General features: G+C 36.9%; 1 protein-coding gene across 8 annotated transcripts in view; it reads left to right on the top strand.

Annotated features, from left to right (window-relative positions):
- The window catches only part of iqsec1b (IQ motif and Sec7 domain ArfGEF 1b), a 246,199-nt gene extending 228,844 nt beyond the window's left edge, over positions 1-17,355 (top strand). For 7 of the 8 annotated variants that reach the window (XM_067431454.1, XM_067431453.1, XM_067431458.1 and 4 more), the window contains 10 exons: positions 73-195; positions 2,108-2,274; positions 3,720-3,859; positions 5,702-5,731; positions 6,775-6,900; positions 7,168-7,267; positions 7,643-7,804; positions 8,838-9,014; positions 11,479-11,528; positions 13,535-17,355. In XM_067431454.1, coding sequence (XP_067287555.1) covers positions 73-195; positions 2,108-2,274; positions 3,720-3,859; positions 5,702-5,731; positions 6,775-6,900; positions 7,168-7,267; positions 7,643-7,804; positions 8,838-9,014; positions 11,479-11,528; positions 13,535-14,071 — 1,612 coding nt within the window. In that variant the 3' untranslated portion in view covers positions 14,072-17,355. The remainder of the gene's footprint in view (positions 1-72; positions 196-2,107; positions 2,275-3,719; positions 3,860-5,701; positions 5,732-6,774; positions 6,901-7,167; positions 7,268-7,642; positions 7,805-8,837; positions 9,015-11,478; positions 11,529-13,534) is intronic. The other variant, XM_067431459.1, reaches the window with a different exon arrangement.
- The last annotated feature ends 382 nt before the right edge of the window (positions 17,356-17,737 follow it).

The following is a 17,737-nucleotide window of genomic DNA, read 5'->3' as shown; positions in this document are numbered from 1 at the left end:
TTACAGATATACTACTGTGCAGGAAAGAATGTGGCAGCCTTTTGACTACTCTGTTCATTATCTTTTTTCCAGCTGTGTGGTAGATGAAATGGATTTCTCTGGAATGGAGCTGGATGAAGCCTTGAGAAAATTCCAGGCGCATATCCGGGTGCAGGGAGAGGCACAGAAGGTGGAGCGACTCATTGAAGCCTTCAGGTGAAAGACAATTCAATTAATTCATTTAATGTGTTACAAAACGTGGCAGGGATAGTTCACCCAGAAATAATAAAAAAAAACACTATATTGCAAAATGGTGTAATTTGATCTGATTTGTGAATGGCTCATTCAGACTGTTTTTGTGAACTGTCTGGCTCAAATGATCTATTAAAAAGATCCAATGATTCATACACTGTAAAAAAAAAAAAAAAAAAAAAAAAGCTTTATCTAGTGACTAATCACATCTACATTTTTCAGTTGGCCAAATTAAATTGCATCAATTCACAGAAATTAAATTTGGCCAACTGAAAAATTTAGATTTGATCAGTCACTAGAACATTTTTCATTGGAGATTTTTTTTTTTACAGTGTAATCAAATTAATATTTTGTAATAAATCCCAAAGAGAGAGAATGGAAGTCCATATATTCATTGCATAGTGACACAAATTTAGGTCTGATCCTCCAAAAAACTCCAAAATTGCTTCAGAAGATTTGGAATATACAGTACACTATATCCCCAAAAGTATTGGGACACTCCTCCAAACCATTGAATTCAGGTGTTCCAAGCACTTCCATGGCCACATGTGTATAAAACCAAGCACATGCAGGCATGCAGACTGCTTCTACAAACATTTGTGAAAGAATGGGTCGCTCTCATGAGCTCAGTGAATTCAAGCGTGGTACTGTGATTTTTCAGGGGTTGGACTTGACCCCTTTGTTACAGTGAAAGGAACTCTTAATGCTTCAGCCTACCAAAACATGTTGTGCAATTTCATGCTCCCAACTTTGTGGGAACAGTTAGGGGATGGCCCCTTTCTGTCCCAACATGACTGTGCACAAAGCAAGGTCCATAAAGACGTGGTTGAGCAAGTTTAGTGTGGAGGAACTTGAGGAGCCTGCACAGAATCCTGACCTCAACCCGATAGAACACCTTTGGGATGAATTAGAGCGGACACTGCGAGCCAGGCCTTCTCGTCCAACTTCAGGGCCTGACCTCACAAATGCACCTTTAGAATAATGGTCAAAAATTCCCATTAAAACACTCATAAACCTTGTGGAAGGCCTTCCCATAAGAGTTGAAGCTGTTATAGCTGTTAAGGTTGGGCCAACTCCATATTAAACCCTACAGATTAAGAATGGGAAGTTCATGTGCATGCAAAGGCAGACTTCCCAAAACGTTTGGAAATGTAGTTAATGAGTCATATGAACTACTTTTATGATATTTTAATAAAGCTTTTTTTACCTTTTTTGGAGCATGACAACCTCATCATTAATGTTCATTTTATTGAATTGAGTGGGCAGAATATTCACCTAAAAATGTACATAGACATATGGGTTTGGATTGACATTAGATTTAATAAATAATGACAAAATTTACATTATTGTGTGAACTGTCCCTTTGTGATTTCACAATGAAATGGCTCAATTAGTATTTTGTGTTCTGTTAAACTTTGTTTATATCCAGTAAGAAGTCTCTATGATAGTTTGTTTTCTTGTCATTTATTCGATTGCGCCAACACAAAAGCTTAAAACACTCCCTCGGCCCTCAGAGAACATTATTCGATCGGATTTCGAGGACCGTCTGTCACTTGAGCGATCACACAAGCTCACAACGTGTACGAAGATCACTCTGACAGTGTCTGTTCACCACCCTCAGACCTTTAAAAAATATTGTTATAGCTGACCCCTTTCAGCCAGACATATTCTTTCTTGAATGAACTGTTTAAAGTCCATTCAAGTGTTATCTAAAAGAACATAGCTCTTTAACTCAGTGGCAGTTTTACTATTCTCTTGTCATGCTAGTGTATCTACAACCAATTAATCAGAGCAGCTATTGATTCTATGGAAGCAGTGTCTCATATTATTTTGTTTCACTTCGTTCAATTGTTTTTGTTTTTTTATTTCCATTCAGTCAGCGCTACTGCATCTGCAACCCAGGAGTGGTGCGTCAGTTTAGGAACCCAGATACCATCTTTATCTTGGCGTTTGCCATTATACTCCTCAACACGGACATGTACAGCCCAAACGTGAAGCCGGAGAGGAAGATGAAACTGGAGGACTTTGTAAAGAACCTTCGCGGTGAGATTCACATTAACGTTTTGTTCACACTTTAGTTTAGGATCCAATTCTCACTATTAACCCCTAGAGGTCTGCACAGGTTTGGGGCCCTTTTGAAGTTTTGACATGCTCTGACATTTGTGCTTTTTTCAGTTGCTTATAAACATGGCAAAAGTGTCATTACACTGTATTCAGCACAAACCATAATATGTCAGCAACATGTATGTACATTAGGGATGCTCATGTCGACCGTTTAACCGTTAACCGAAGAATTTTGACCGATTAACACTATCAGTTAAACGGATGAAAGGTTTTTTTTTTTTTTTTTTACCCACGGGGTGCGTCAACACATGCAAGGAACCACACGTGCCGACACAGACATATTTCACAAAATGAAGCAATGGGAAAGAAGCATACTGTGTGGGACCATTTCGACAGAAAGGGTGACAAAGTTACGTACAAAAATAAGCTATGCGGTATTACAGTACAGAAGTAGCCTAGTAGCTACAATCTCCTGACTGGTGGAGGAAAGCAAATGAAAGTCGCTTCCCGAGGCTGTTCGCTATAGCGAGGCGTCTCCGTATTCCCCGAGCACTAGGCAGTGCCATATGAAGCCTTGTTTAATGCTTTTCGTAGTGTGGTTTTGTCCGACAGTTTGCTTATAGTATTTGCTTCAAACTGATGTGAAAATCATTGTGGCTACTCATTCACATAAAACAATATATTTATTAACATTTTGTAAGGCACTTTTTCTTTACAAAGTTCGTATGTGCAGGGTGTGAATGATCATGAATAATGCTGTGATTTACATCTGAGGAGACAATAGAACACATAATGAGCCACATAATGACCTGTATAATTAATGAGCTTACTGTTAACTATGACTTTTGCCTCAATAAACTCCTAATTATTACCAGTTAGTAAGGTAGTTGTTAAGTTTAGGTATTGGGTAAGGATGTAGAATATGATCATGCAGATATTAATATGTGCTATATAAGTACTAATAAAAAGCCAATAGCTTAGTATGCATGCTAATAAGCAACTAGTTAATAGTAAGAATTGGACCCTAAACCAAAATGTTACCACATTTTTTTCTTTGAAAACTGAATCTATAAGCTTTCATCAAATCTTCAAATATTCCACTTCAAAGTTATTCAGAGGTTTTTGTTATACTACAAACAACTGATACTTGTCTGCTCTAATTAAGCTTAATGCGTGATCTTTAAACTGATTAATGGCCTCATTGGGATAGTGATGACATCTCTCTGGTCACAACCTTGCATAATAATGAGCAAAGCAAACAGAGATTCACCTTTAACTTTGATATGTTAATATATTCACGTCATACTTCAATCATGATTTAACCTACATTTTGAATTCTTTCCTAAAATTTCCATAAATCATTTACATGTCCTAATTTTCCATGTGCTTTGTCTTGTGTTTTTCTTGTGTCTTCCTATACACAGGAGTGGACGATGGAGAGGACATCCCTCGAGAGATGTTGGTGGGCATCTATGAACGAATCCGAAAACGAGAGCTTAAGACAAACGAAGACCATGTGTCCCAGGTTCAGAAGGTGGAGAAACTCATTGTTGGCAAGAAGCCGGTGAGTGTCTTGGTCACTTTGGTCCACACTTCTAAGTAACTTACAGTGCCTTACTTATATATATAGCATAAGTAATATAACATTTACTTATATATATATATATATATATATATATATATATATATATATATATATATATATATATATATATATATATATATATATATATATATATATATATATATATATATATATATATATATATATAGCATATAACTTACTTACATAGCACATATTAATATCTGCATGATTATAATACAGGAACAGTCCATCTCTATCCATCGTGGTGTGAACTTATATTGACCCCGGTTCTAGAAACGACGCTTTATCGATTCCAGTCATGGTCCACTGGTGTGAATTGATCCAAGGCCTTTGATTAAATATGTTCCTTCCCTCACCTATTGTGTGTTTGTATGTTTTGGCCACTATATGCAGTTTAGATCTATAGGTTTTACTGTTCTGTCAGTTTCTGCTTTTTTATCCTCAAGTGGAACATGACATTGAGACTCTAAATATTCTTTATCTACAAGTGCTGTGGTGACTGTGCATGCATGTAAGTCATGTGGCAAGGGTTGTGTAATGCCCTGCAGTGATAAATGGGATTTGCTTCTCCATAGAGGCCTTCAGAGTTATCTAAAGATTAAATCTACTGACAGGTCACCTGCTCTGAACTCAACCATCTTTTCATGCGGTACAGCGAGTTGCAACCATACAAATTATTCAGTGGATGAAACATGTTTAACGTGATGCAATTGAAAAAAATGAAGAATGAAGAACTCTCATATTGCTCACCAAGGCTGCATTTATTTATTCAAAATAAATGCAAAATCAAAACAGTGTAAATATCAATATTATTGAAATATTATTTAAAATAACAGTTTTAAAAATATATTTCATATTTGTAATGGCAAAGCTGAATTTTCTCCAGTTTTCAGCGTCACATGATTCTTTAGAAATCATTCTAATATGCTGATTTGGTCCTCAATAATTATTTAACATAAACATTATCAATGTTGAAAACAGCTGTGCTGGTTAATATTTTTGAAAGTTTTTTATTATCTTAGAAAGTTGACAAGAACAGCATTTACTTTAAATAGAAATGTTTGGTAAAAAGTCTTTGCTGTCACTTTTGATCAATTTAATGTGTCCTTATTGATTTAAATTAAAAGCAGGTAGATTGTTAGACCACTAGCATCTACGTCTAATTAAAGTCTGTTACCTTGCTAGATGTACATCTGAAGTGTGGAAGCCTAAGGATAGTGTTCAGCTAGTGTTGTTCTTTAATCCACAACAGATCAGTACAATAAACATCATCCCTCCAACAGAGTTGCTGGTCTCTCCCAAGGCTAAACTAACTAAAGCTGTGGCATCTTCATTACCCTGTCACACAGCTGAATTTGGAGGCACTGTGGGTTTTCAGAGCTGAAATAATTAACATTTAAGCTTTAATGGAAATGGCACACATGACTTAGTTGCCAGGAAAACCTTTTCCCTGGTGTATCTTCCACACATCTTTGGAGAGGCGATAATGGAGATCTCATGTGGAGCTCAGATAGAAGGCTGCTGTGCCTGAGACCCCTGCCTACAGACGCTGCATCCCGGGTGCTGTAATTAGGTTTCTCAAAATGGGCCGAGACTCCCTGTCACAGTTTCAAGCCACAACAGTTTGGCTCCTCATTAACCTCCCTTCTCACCCCATTCATACAGCACAGGTCACATCTGACAGGTAGACGGAGGGGGGTCTTGATAACGAGAGAGAGAGACCACTCTCTGACCTTCAAGCCTCCCCTCAGTCTTCTTGCTATGATTCTTACTCATCCTTCTCACGTTTTCTCTTTTCAGATTGGGTCTCTGCACCATGGCCTTGGATGTGTAAGTATAATGTTCACCGTTTTTGTTCTATTGATGTCATTCAACAATTTAAGTCTGATAACTATAGTTGCAAAAAGTTTTATTTATTTTATATATATATGGCTGCTGTGCCTTCTTATATATATAATTTTGCCTCAATAAACTCCTAATTAAATGTACTGCTTATTAATAGTTAGTAAGGTTGTATTTGTAGTTTTTAAGTTTAGGTATTGGGTAGGATTAAGGGATGTAGAATAAAGTCAGGCAGAATAAGGCATTAATATGTGCTTTATAAGTACTAATAAACAGCTAATATTGTAGTTATATGCATGCTTATAAGCAACTAGTTATTAGTTAATAAATTAACCTTAAAATAAAGTGTTACCGAAATATTTGCAAGTATATATGGCATATATTTATTTAATTTATATTATATATAAATATTTTATATATATAAATATAAAAATATATACATGCATGTGTTTGTATTTTTATATACATAATAATTATACACCGTATACACCACATACTGTATATTATGTAAACACAAACTTTTATTTTGGATGCGATTAATCAATTTGACCAGTACTAATATCTAAAGTAAATTATTATAATATCTATTACTCAGTTAGTATCTGTATATTGTTTTTGATATTTTTTTAATAAAATAATAAGTGAAAAAATAAACATTATTCCACATTTCAAATTAGTATGCTACATTGTTGTCAAATGATCTCATTTTGACCAAATTGACATTTTGTTATAATATTTGACAGTGTGGTCAGATAACAAATCAGAAGAAAAAATCATGTTAAAAAAGTTGGAACTGGTAATGGCAGGTCAAGTTGAAAGCATTGCACCATGGGACACTGTATTCTATGCAGTGAGCTCTGTAGCATACTGTTTTTTTAGCCAGTGTCATCTGGTTATACTGTGCAGAGTATATACATATTGTACCTACTATATACTGCAGTAATACTTGATATTATTGATATTCTGAACATGTCTAGTGTGTCATTTATGGACCAGGTTCAGGCTAATCGATATTTGTGGCCCACATACAGGTGCTCTCCTTACCACATCGCAGACTGGTATGTTACTGCAGGCTGTTCGAAGTTCCGGACCCGAACAAACCTCAGAAGTTGGGTCTTCACCAGAGAGAGATCTTCCTGTTCAATGACCTTTTGGTGGTAAGAAAGCACACACATCATAGCCACAGGAAAAAATGAGACTGAACAGTCTTACTTCATAGCGCCTTTTGTTATGTTGTTATGTTCTTGTTGTTATGATGGTGTAATGGTCAGCAAGACAAAATTAGTCCAATTCTAGGTCAGTAAGTGTACATCATGCGTCTACAAGATAGTCTGAAAGTGTTACTCAGCTTTTCCGGAGGCTCAAAGAGAAGAGAAGATAATTAGGAACAGATGGGGTCCTAATGTGACATGCTTTCGATTCAGGTCACTAAGATTTTCCAGAAGAAGAAGAATTCGGTGACGTACAGCTTCAGGCAGTCCTTCTCTCTATATGGGATGCAGGTGCTTCTGTTTGAAAACCAGTGTAAGTACCCTCAGCGAAGGGTCAAAGCCCTTTTGACCCAATATTACCCTTTTCTGGACTATGTTTAACCACACTTTGATTGCATGCTTTCACTTTCGTGCTTGCATGTCATGTAAAAAGTAGGCTTTTCGCTGCACAGGAATACACAATATGAGTGTAACAGGTCATTAAATGCTTTTGCTTTTGATTGAAAACAAATAAATTCTCAAGGATTGTGTATTAGGATGTATTCTCTGACAAAAAGATTCAAATCTGTCATGTGTGATTGTGAAATGTGAGAATATCGATTAGCGTGTCCCTCTGAAAAGGGCACGTCTTGAGTGCTGTCATGATCCGCCAGTCTGTAAATATTCCTCTCCCGCTGCTGCTTTTCAGATTACCCCAATGGAGTGCGTCTCACTTCAGCTCTTCCGGGCGCAGACATCAAGGTTCTCATCAACTTCAACGCCCCTAACCCGCAAGACCGCAAGAAGTTCACCGATGACCTGCGGGAGTCCATCGCAGAGGTGCAGGAGATGGAGAAGTACAGAATAGAATGTAAGCGGCTGTCATTCACTTTCATTATGTTGGAAAGAGTGACCAGTGTAGTCCACAAAAGAAAGACAAATGGGCATTAAAGGGGCACTATGTAGTATTTTTGCTGTAAATTATCCAAAAACCACTAGGCCAGTGTTATATATTTTGTTCAGTTGAGTTCTTACATTGTAAAAAATTATTTTAAAAAAAAGTTACCTGGTTGCCTTAAAACTTTGAGTTCATTGAAATTAAAATTTTGAGTTAATAGAATAAAAAAAAATTGAGATTCGACAACGTTTATTAAAAGATTATTAAAAGATTTTGTAAGCATTTTGGGTAATTGTGTGCGTGTTATTTCTGATGACGCAGTGAAACATGCTAAATAGTGCTATTTTCATGATTTATCCATTTTTTATGTGGTTCAGATACAATAATATTTTGAGTTTCTATTTATTAAACAAATTTCCTTCATTGTATCAACTCAAATTTTTTATTTCAATAAACTCAAAGTTTTAAGGCAACCAGGTTACTTACTTTTTAAGATAAACCAACACAATTTTTTTACAGTGTACAATACCCCAAATGTTTCCAACTATTTGTAAATTGTGAGAAAATTGCTATTTTAACCAAGGACCCGGGACATCTGAGGGAGTCGCCTGTCAATTGCGTCATATCTGCGTTACCCTCGACAGAAACACTTTACTCTTAGCAGTGTGTACAAGTGTCACAGCAGCCGCTGAGCGAACGCAGAGTAACGTCATAACATCATTTTAAATACGCTTAAATGTATCTAATATGATAAACAGAGCTGAGTTACCTCATACTCATGAACAGAAAAGCAGAAATGGCACCGGCGACCGTGTCCTGTCATAATAAAAGTCCCGTTGCTCGCGAGACGTGTGTTTGTGTAACAATCACTCCAGCAGCCTTGCTCAGCTCCACAACACTCGGTCCTGCTGGTGTTTTTTTTACAAATAACTTTCACTACAAACCCTGTATAAAATGACATCAAATGACATTATCAGTGAAGGTTTTTTTTTTTTTTTTTTTTCAGCTGAACTGGAGAAACAAAAAGGTGTGGTTCGTCCCAGCATTTCCCAGAGCTCAGGACTGAAGAAAGAGACAGGAAATGGCAATCTGAGTCGCACCAGTCTGGATGACAGCTACGCCATAGGCGAAGGCCTCAAGAGAAGTGCCCTCAGCAGCTCCTTACGTGACCTTTCAGATGCAGGTGAGTGCACAGACCCACATGACATGACGTGCTTCTGGCTTTATCTGTCACAACCTCTGATCATTTTGTGCAGTCTTGTCCAAACAATACTTTGCCTCTTGCCAAAGTAGAGCGCTGAATGCTTGCTTCTAAATTGGTGTTTGTCCACAACCGTTAGTGTAGTCTCAATTATTTATCAATGGGAGCTGGGTGATATTTAAAATATTCAAGGACTTTATTGCCAATTTAATATTTATAATTGTATTTGTTTTATGTAATCTTTTTTAACTATTAGGTATTCTAAAGACTTTGTCCCAAAATCAGTATGGGAACACATGTTTTGATTATTTTAAATAGATTTTTACAGTGTTGTTATTTTTAACTAAAACCAAAATTATTTCTTAAAATTGTTTTCGGTAATTGAAATCAAATATTAAAATTAGATGGAAAAACAAAAAAAGTAGATAACGTAAATAAGTTTATGTTAAAGTACTAAAATTACTAAACTGTAAATGATTTTTTTTAGTGTATTTTAGTTTTTAGAATGAAAAAAAAATAGAGAAAATAAGTATATAAATAAGTATGTATATATATATAAACATTTTATGCTGAAAAATATCATAATAATGGTAACACTTTACAGTAAGGTCTAATTTGTTAGTATTAGTTGACATAATTTAAAGATAATTTTAACTGTATTTTAGTTTTTACATTCAAATTAAATCAAAGAAAAATAGATCACAGAAACAAAATCAACATAATTATTATATTAATCAAAATACAGTTTATGTAGTTTATGTAGTTCAGTCTATTAATTAATGATAACAAATACAACTATTTAATTTAAAAATCTATAAGTAAATTTTGAAATTAACATTACCTAAGATTAATAAATTGTGTTGTTAAATAAAAAAGTGTAGTTCATTGTAAGTTCATACATAGTAATAATAGTAATAATAGTAGTAACGTATATCACCAAGCCCTGTAATGAATGCCCTTTGCCATAGATGCACATTCGTTTTTCCCACTCTATAATTGAACCTTCACACAATTTGTGAGCTGTAATATCTTCTCACCATATTTAGCAGATGGTTTTAAGCTCTAAACATGGCAGTCACTACACAGGAAAAAAAACGGATAGTGTGTGACCTCACATGTCTTCTCTGTTAGAACAATCAGTTCACAGCGTAGTCACACTCAGCAAGTGTGAATTGAACTCGACCGAGCTGGTCGCTGAGTCTGACGGCAAGAGACAATACACATGTGAACCCTGAGATATGTCTGGCAAAGCTATGAATATCCCACTCCAACAATCCCGTACAGCACTGAAAATGTGCACAGTTTCTTGTATAATAATGAAGAATCTATATGTATAACTGTTGAAAGCTCTGCTAACATTGTCATTCAGTCATTCAATACTTATTTCAGATTGACGATTGTTTCATTCTGCCAGTCTGAGCTGCCACATTTGTATTTGACCATACATCAAAAATGATAATGAATTATTTTTTTTTATTTTTATTTTTTACTGTTTTTGCTTCTTCTTTTCTTCTTTTTTTTTTTTTGTTGCTTCTGTGATATAGTGCAGGGATAAGGGCTGCACGATATTGAAAAAATAACACAATGTCTGCAAATTAATAATTTTAGAATGAGTAAGGTGTTTTTTTTTTATTATTATTGTCCTGAGGACATTTTACTGCAAACCATTCTTTTAGGGCTAAGCTTTTTATTATTATTATTATTATTATTATTATTATTATTATTATTATTATTATTATTATTATTATTATTGTTAATTATTATTTTATTTCACACTTGGGTTTAACATTTATTATTTAATAATATATTAAACTAAATAAGAAATATACTGTAATTTTGTAACTGTTGTACTCTAAAATAAAAACTTGAATATTTAATAATAATAAAAAAATATTAAAGAAAAAATCCAATACTAATATTTATATCTTGATTTCTTCATTTTCAAACATTAAACCATCAAGCTTTTATTCCATTCATCTGAATTAAATTCAGTTTGATTGTGGGCAGTGCTCACATTTGATTGGATGAGCAGTGCCGTTCTGGAGCCAGTAGTGTGTATGTTTATTTATGTACGTCGCAGTCTGTGCGTTTTGACGATCATAGTAAGCCATTTCGCGATATCGATTTTCATTTGGCATATCGTGCAGCTCTAGTAGGGATCTTCAGTTTGCTTGTAGTCGTCAAAACCCAGTTTGCATAAGACACTTATTGAAGATGTAGCTCTATGCTTATTGATGCTAGGACCAGTATACCCTCATCCTTTGGACCTTTAAAAGCTCCCGACCCACCTGGCTCTACCCTTCCTCCCTTTTCAGACTACGGCTGCTTGCTTCATTTCTCAATAGCGCCCCTGTAGGCAGGCAGGATATATACGCTTCTACACGCGCCTCTATATATCTGACTGTTCGAGCGTGCTCTAATCTATCATATTGCATGTCTCGCTCAGGCAAGCGGGGGCGCCGCAGCAGTGCAGGATCTCTAGACAGCAATATGGAAGTAAGTACCGTGATATAGGATGCAAGGACCTACAACAGGCCGATATTCTGTGTGACACTGTTGCATTTTGAAACTGCAACTTTGCTTTATTCTTTATTTCTCTAGTCTGTCTACCATCTTTTTCTTTTTGGTTGCCTCTTTGCTCAGTAGTTTCAACTATCTGTATGTGTGTGGTGTTGTTGTTGGACTAAGTAGGCCACCCTGCATGCACGAGCTGCCTGTTCCTGTGGAGCTTATGTGGAATGACGGGGAATTCTGCCCCCGTGGCTCACATCACATATCATAACATCTCCACGGTCCAACTTAGTCAGCATGACTCAACTAATGCAAACATCCCATGTCACGTACAATGGGCTGAGTGTCTTTTTACTTTGTAAATTGTTTCGATTTGATTCCTGATGGCATGTTTCACTTGGACGCTGCAAGTGAACGATAGTGTTGCATTAGAGCAGCACTTCAAAAAGTGCAAGTCTTCATTTCCTCACCGACCTCCAACCACTTGACCTCTTCCTCTCCAGCCCTAAGCACCTTTTACCTCTCGGAATGCCTCGAAATAGTTTCCCTTCTGTGTGTGCAGATAAGCATAATAAACACGAGGGAGTATAGCAAAGGTGGTGCTTTAATACTGGATTTACATCCATTTAGGTTATCATGTGTGCCAGATTGATGCAGGAAAGCCCATATGCTCGCTTTAACATGACTAAATGCTGACTAACTTAATCTTGCCTGTTCCAGCTTTTGCATGTAATGCATGGCTTTCAGGGATCTGCTTCAGTCTTTTATAAATGCATTAACTGCTGATGGATGATCACGATGCATTGCTTGGGTGCTGTGTTTTTTTTATTATGATGACATAAAATTAATGATTTTTAGAGTACTTTTTATGTGATAATGTTTGGGAAAAAAAGTCTGGGGTCAGTATAATTGTTTTAAGAATTTGAAAGAAATTTGTATGATGTATTAAATTATGACAGTAAAGAAATTTATAATGTTACAATAGATTCCTATTTCAAATAAATGCTGTTCATTTAAACTTTTTATTCATTATAGAGTCCTCAAAAAATATGGTTCCTCAAAAATATTATGTTGCACAGCTTTTTTTTATTTGTACATTTATAATAATAAGAAATGTTTCTTGAGAACCAAATCAGTGATTTCTAAAGGATCATGTGACACTGGAATGATGCTGAAAATTCAGCTCTGCCATCACATAACTAAATTACGTTTTAAAATATATAACATTTGAATTTGTAATAATATTTAATAAAACAGTTTTTATTTTACGGTCAAATAATTGCGATGAGCATAAGAGACTTCTTTCAAAACAGACCCCAAACTTTTGAAAGTGAATGTATTTCGGTTCTGTGACTTAAAATATGTGAAAAATTGAATTACTAGGGATGGGAATCATAAATAATTTAATTGGATTACACTTATTTTTAATTCTGAATCCACTGGGTGCTTCTGCATAATTTTAATTATTTCCAACAAACATACTAAGCAAAAACATTTTAGCTACATTTGAATGCTTTTTATTAATAATAAAAATGGCAAATTATTATGTCAAAGCTGATTTAAGTGTCATAGTAACAGTTTGCGGTTCTTCTTGATTTGGAAAAAAAAGTATAACTTCAGTTCAAGAATCAAATCGATTCGTTCAGTGACTGAGCCATTACACTGACTAAAACCAAAAACGTAGCCCTTTCAAATGCTTTATTAAAATCAACTGGCTTATAAGAGTGATTTGTTAATGAACTGGACTGTGCCGTTCCAAAGATTTGGACATCCAAGAACCGTTAACCGTCAATCATTGGTGGTGTTTGTTTTTTTGTTTTTGTAATGGAAAAAATGGATTGGTTCCCAACCCTAATAATTACACGTTTAAATCACCCTAAACGAACATTTAAAAATTCACAATAGTGAATGAAAGCGTTGACTCATTGAGCATGCTGTACACATCTCGTGTTTAACTTCTCCATTCTTCTCTCTCCCTCGTCCTCCTGCAGGGGTCCATCATTAGCAGCCCCCACATACGGCGCAGAGCCACTTCCAGCCGCGACTGCCCCTCCCGCCAGCAGTCCATCCCCAACTCCTCCTCTCTCCTAGGCTCCCTGTTCGGCACCAAGCGGGGCAAGTCGCCCTCTCTCCCTTCCCACCCCTCCCACCCCACACTCATCTCTCACACCCCGCACCCTACCAACCTGCACCACACTGCCCGCGATGGCGTCACCGTCACTGAGACCCAAGCCCAGATGCACCCCCACCATGCTCAGTTTTGCCACATGCAGAATCCCCCTCCGTACCACCACCACCATCACTACCACCCCCCAGCGCACATTCAACACCAGCCCCACCAGTACCACCCCCCGCCCGGCCCCTCTTCCTCTCACAGCCACTCGCACGGCCCCCACGGCCACGGGCCGCACCCGTCGCACCCCTCCCACTCCCAGCATGCACCTCACCACCACAGCCAGCCTCCGGCTCCTCCTCCGGCGGCCAGCAGCACCAAGCCCAAACACAGCGGCATCAGCACTGTGGTTTGAGCCCTTCTGCAAACTCTTGGGAATGGGATCGTTTTTTGCGGGGTGACCGTTGGGCCTCTGTTTAGATTGTAACGTGCGATGGATTGTTGCCTACCAGGACATGAACAAAAGGGCACCTTGACTCACGTAACTCATCCAGCGCCCGTTTCCTCTGGGAAAGGGAGCCACAATGTGTAGCACCGGCCTTCTGGGGCGGCTAGAACTCAAATCATCAGTTCTTACCAGTCATTGCTCAAGCTGTAGAGCCCCAGACAAACTGCTGCTGCTGCTTCTTCTTCTTTTAGGCTCCATTTTAGAGACTTTCAACCCTCTCGACTTTGGCGGTGAAGCAAAAGCATGCATAAAAGACCGTGGCAACTGTTTTCTTGTACTTAATTACCTAAATGCATTAACAAATAGCCTGCTTGTTAGTTTGCAGAAACTATGTTTTTGCTAGAACGACGGTTTGAGAGAGCAGTGGGTCACAACGAGTGGTGTTCCAGTATTTAATGTAGCTGTAGACCACACATTTCTGTGATATAGTTAGGGGACTATAACGTGCCAATTATTAAAAAGCAGTGACTGAGCTATTCAGAAAAAAAAGAAAAAAGATTTGCTTTGTGTATGTCGTGCATATAGTATTTTGTAAAATAATAATAATAATAATAATAATAATATTAGCAGCTATTGTTATTATTGGGGTAGAACAAAAATGATCCGAAGCCTCAGATAAAATCTCAGTATTCGCTCTATACTTACGAAGTAGGAGTTACTAGTTTTCACTGACACTGAACTCGGTAGGTGGCCAATTGAACAACGTGGAAATTATTGGTTGCCTTTGAGTTGGAAGATTCTCCCGGAATCTCCGGCTTGTATTCGCTCCGCCTCCTTTGGGATCTACATAGCGCAAACCAATCACAGGGACTGTGGGAAGGGGGAGGGCGGAGCAAGGGAGCTCGCTGGTGGATCCTCCACGGCCTCGACTAGTCGGTCCCGGCCACTGCTGCAACATGGTTTTATTTTTTTAACTATTTTTTTAGAGATGAATAAAACAATATGAAACAAATGTACATTTGAAGATGTTTATGGTTAAGCCGGTGCGATGAAAAGGCTATTTTGACGTCTAACATTAGGGGTAGTGATTGTGTCGGAGGAAAGCAGGCTGCACCTCAAAGCTGATCGAATTCTCCCCCCATATTTTAAAGCTTAGTTTGTGCAGAGATGTTGGTTTTTCTCAGCAGGCTGAGCGTGTGCCCTCTTCTGTGTGGAAATGAAGTAGATTTGATACATATTCTTCTGTCCTCCTGTGAGAATGCCTTTCACTTGCTCAGAAACACAGCTAATGTAATGTAATCTAATGTAATGTAAACTGCATATAACATGTAGCAGTGGGTCGGATGGATGTGTTCTCACTCAAAACGGATTTGGACATGGTTTTTTTTCACACATATCCCCTTTCTCGGTTCAATTTTTGACTTGTTTTATACTGTAAGTAGATAAACGGTGACAGAGCTGTGATTCGATGTATTCGTTTGGTGTGTCGACGCTCTTTTAACTCAAGCACAGAGCTTCTGAACAGCACTTGTCTTTGTAAATAATCACTTAATGTACAGAAACCACGGCTGAAATGAGCTTGAGACCAATGTCAGCAGTTACCACATTTGCTGTGCGTTGTTTCTCTTTTTTCAGATTTTTTTTTTTTTAACTAAGTATGTGCAATATCTATGTTTCAGTTTTGTAAATTCAGAATTTCAACCAATTGGTTGGCTTTGTTTTTGTTATATCATATTTCTAACATCATACATCATATACGTCTGACCCCATATTGTTTCTCGCCCACACCGAAAACTTGTTCTCCCTGGTCTCTGTTTTACCTGCAACCTACAGTCAGGAATGTCAACTAAAGTACTCTTGCATGTATATTGTACAAAATATTCTCTAGATATTGCATATTTCCAGAGATATTATCAGTGTTACAGTTGACCGTTGTTAAATGAGTGATGATGATGATTATGATGATGATGATGAACATATTAAAATCTGTAGACTTCTCTTCATTCAAAACCTCTTTTTCTTACCAAAATAGAATCAATTAGGAAGCATCTGTTTATTGTTTATCTGGGCTTAAAAATCAAACACTGATCGTCAATAGTTTATAAAGGAAAATATTAGCCGGTAGCCTAATCGTAATGAAGTGCTGCAAGGGCACGTCCGTAGAGTAATAGAAGCTTACGGATAATAGAGCATAAATCCGTGTCCATGTCATTATCTGGATTCATAACACCTGGCTTTTTCCCAAGATGCACCGAGGCCAGTAATTTGTACAGTACAACATTAATCAGACTGGGACAGTCCGTCTCTGTGTACGAATGCGATCACCCGAAGCCATTTCTGACTGAACAACTGACCATATTTTCAGAGAACTGTCAAGAAAGAGTCTTTATGTTTATTTGTTTTTAGGTTTTTTTCACCTTCGAATGTTTTTTATGGATTTCAGTGCAGTGTATTTGTAAATGTATTGTGGTGCTTCAGCTTTGTACTGTATAGTACTGGACGGTCATGTCAAAACATCACAAAGCTTTGCATGCAGCTGATGCCTAGCACCTCTGGTTGAAATGTGAGCTTATTTAAAAATGAAGAAATGTGCTTTCTTTTTATTAAGTTCTTTCTCATCTTTGGTTTGTTCGGTTGGTTGGTTTTATCGTTTGATTCGGTTTTGTTTGTGATGTTGGCTTGCTGTTACATTTAATTCTGTGCCACTGCATCTCGGCATGTGTATCACTTGTTTACTCCCTAAAAACATCATTACACTAATGTATAGTTTTCTTTCTATACAAAGCCTGTGTCACTGTATATATCACAAACCAATGTGAGAAATTAGAAAAAAAGCATATCATATAGAAATTGAATATGGATGATAAAGGGAAAGTTTCAGTGTTGGGGGTTTGTTTGACGTGTACATAGTCTGTATAATACTTTTTTGTTTTTCGCTCAGCCATCGCATTGACGGTGTAGTCCTTTTCCACCTTAAAGAGACTCTCATATTAACATGACACTGCTTCTGCTACCAAATGTACTTATTGAATTTGTCATGATCTTCTTTAATAAGCCGACTGTTACATGACTCTCACCGCCTTTCATGTGCGTCCACTCAAACATACATTTCTTTTTCTTTTTTTACTACCAAATGAGGAGAGGAGAACTATGGTTTTAATATGCATTCTGTTTCTAAGTAGATGATGAGACCCTATTGATGTTTAACTATAACTGTGACCATGTTGAGAACATGAAATAAAACAATATACCATAAACTTGTATTGTTCTGCCTTAAAGTACACATTACGTCAATGTAAATCATTTTGAATGTCCATTTTCAGTGCATCTCAAAAGCCATTTTTTTTTTTTTTTTAATTGTTAGATCTGCTTGAGCCTTCAAAACTCTCCAAAGACTTGAATTCAACATGCAAGTACATTTGAGTCAGCAAGGTCATTGGGTAAATGATTTTATGAAAGGCTTGATGGTTCTCAGAATCTTTGCAATAGTCTTTCTGGACAATTTTTAGTCATACAATTCTTTGTTAATAGCAATCAAACAAAAGCATTCTGTGAATAACCAAGGTTAGTCTCTATTAGTGTTCTCCGTACTCTTTAAGGGCTTTTATGAGCTTGAGTTGCTTAATATTTTTG

The sequence above is a fragment of the Pseudorasbora parva genome, chromosome 22 (assembly GCF_024679245.1).
Source record: "Pseudorasbora parva isolate DD20220531a chromosome 22, ASM2467924v1, whole genome shotgun sequence".
NCBI lineage: Eukaryota > Metazoa > Chordata > Actinopteri > Cypriniformes > Gobionidae > Pseudorasbora > Pseudorasbora parva.
Note: the sequence above shows the minus strand (reverse complement) of the source record. Positions and strands in the feature narration are given on the sequence as shown.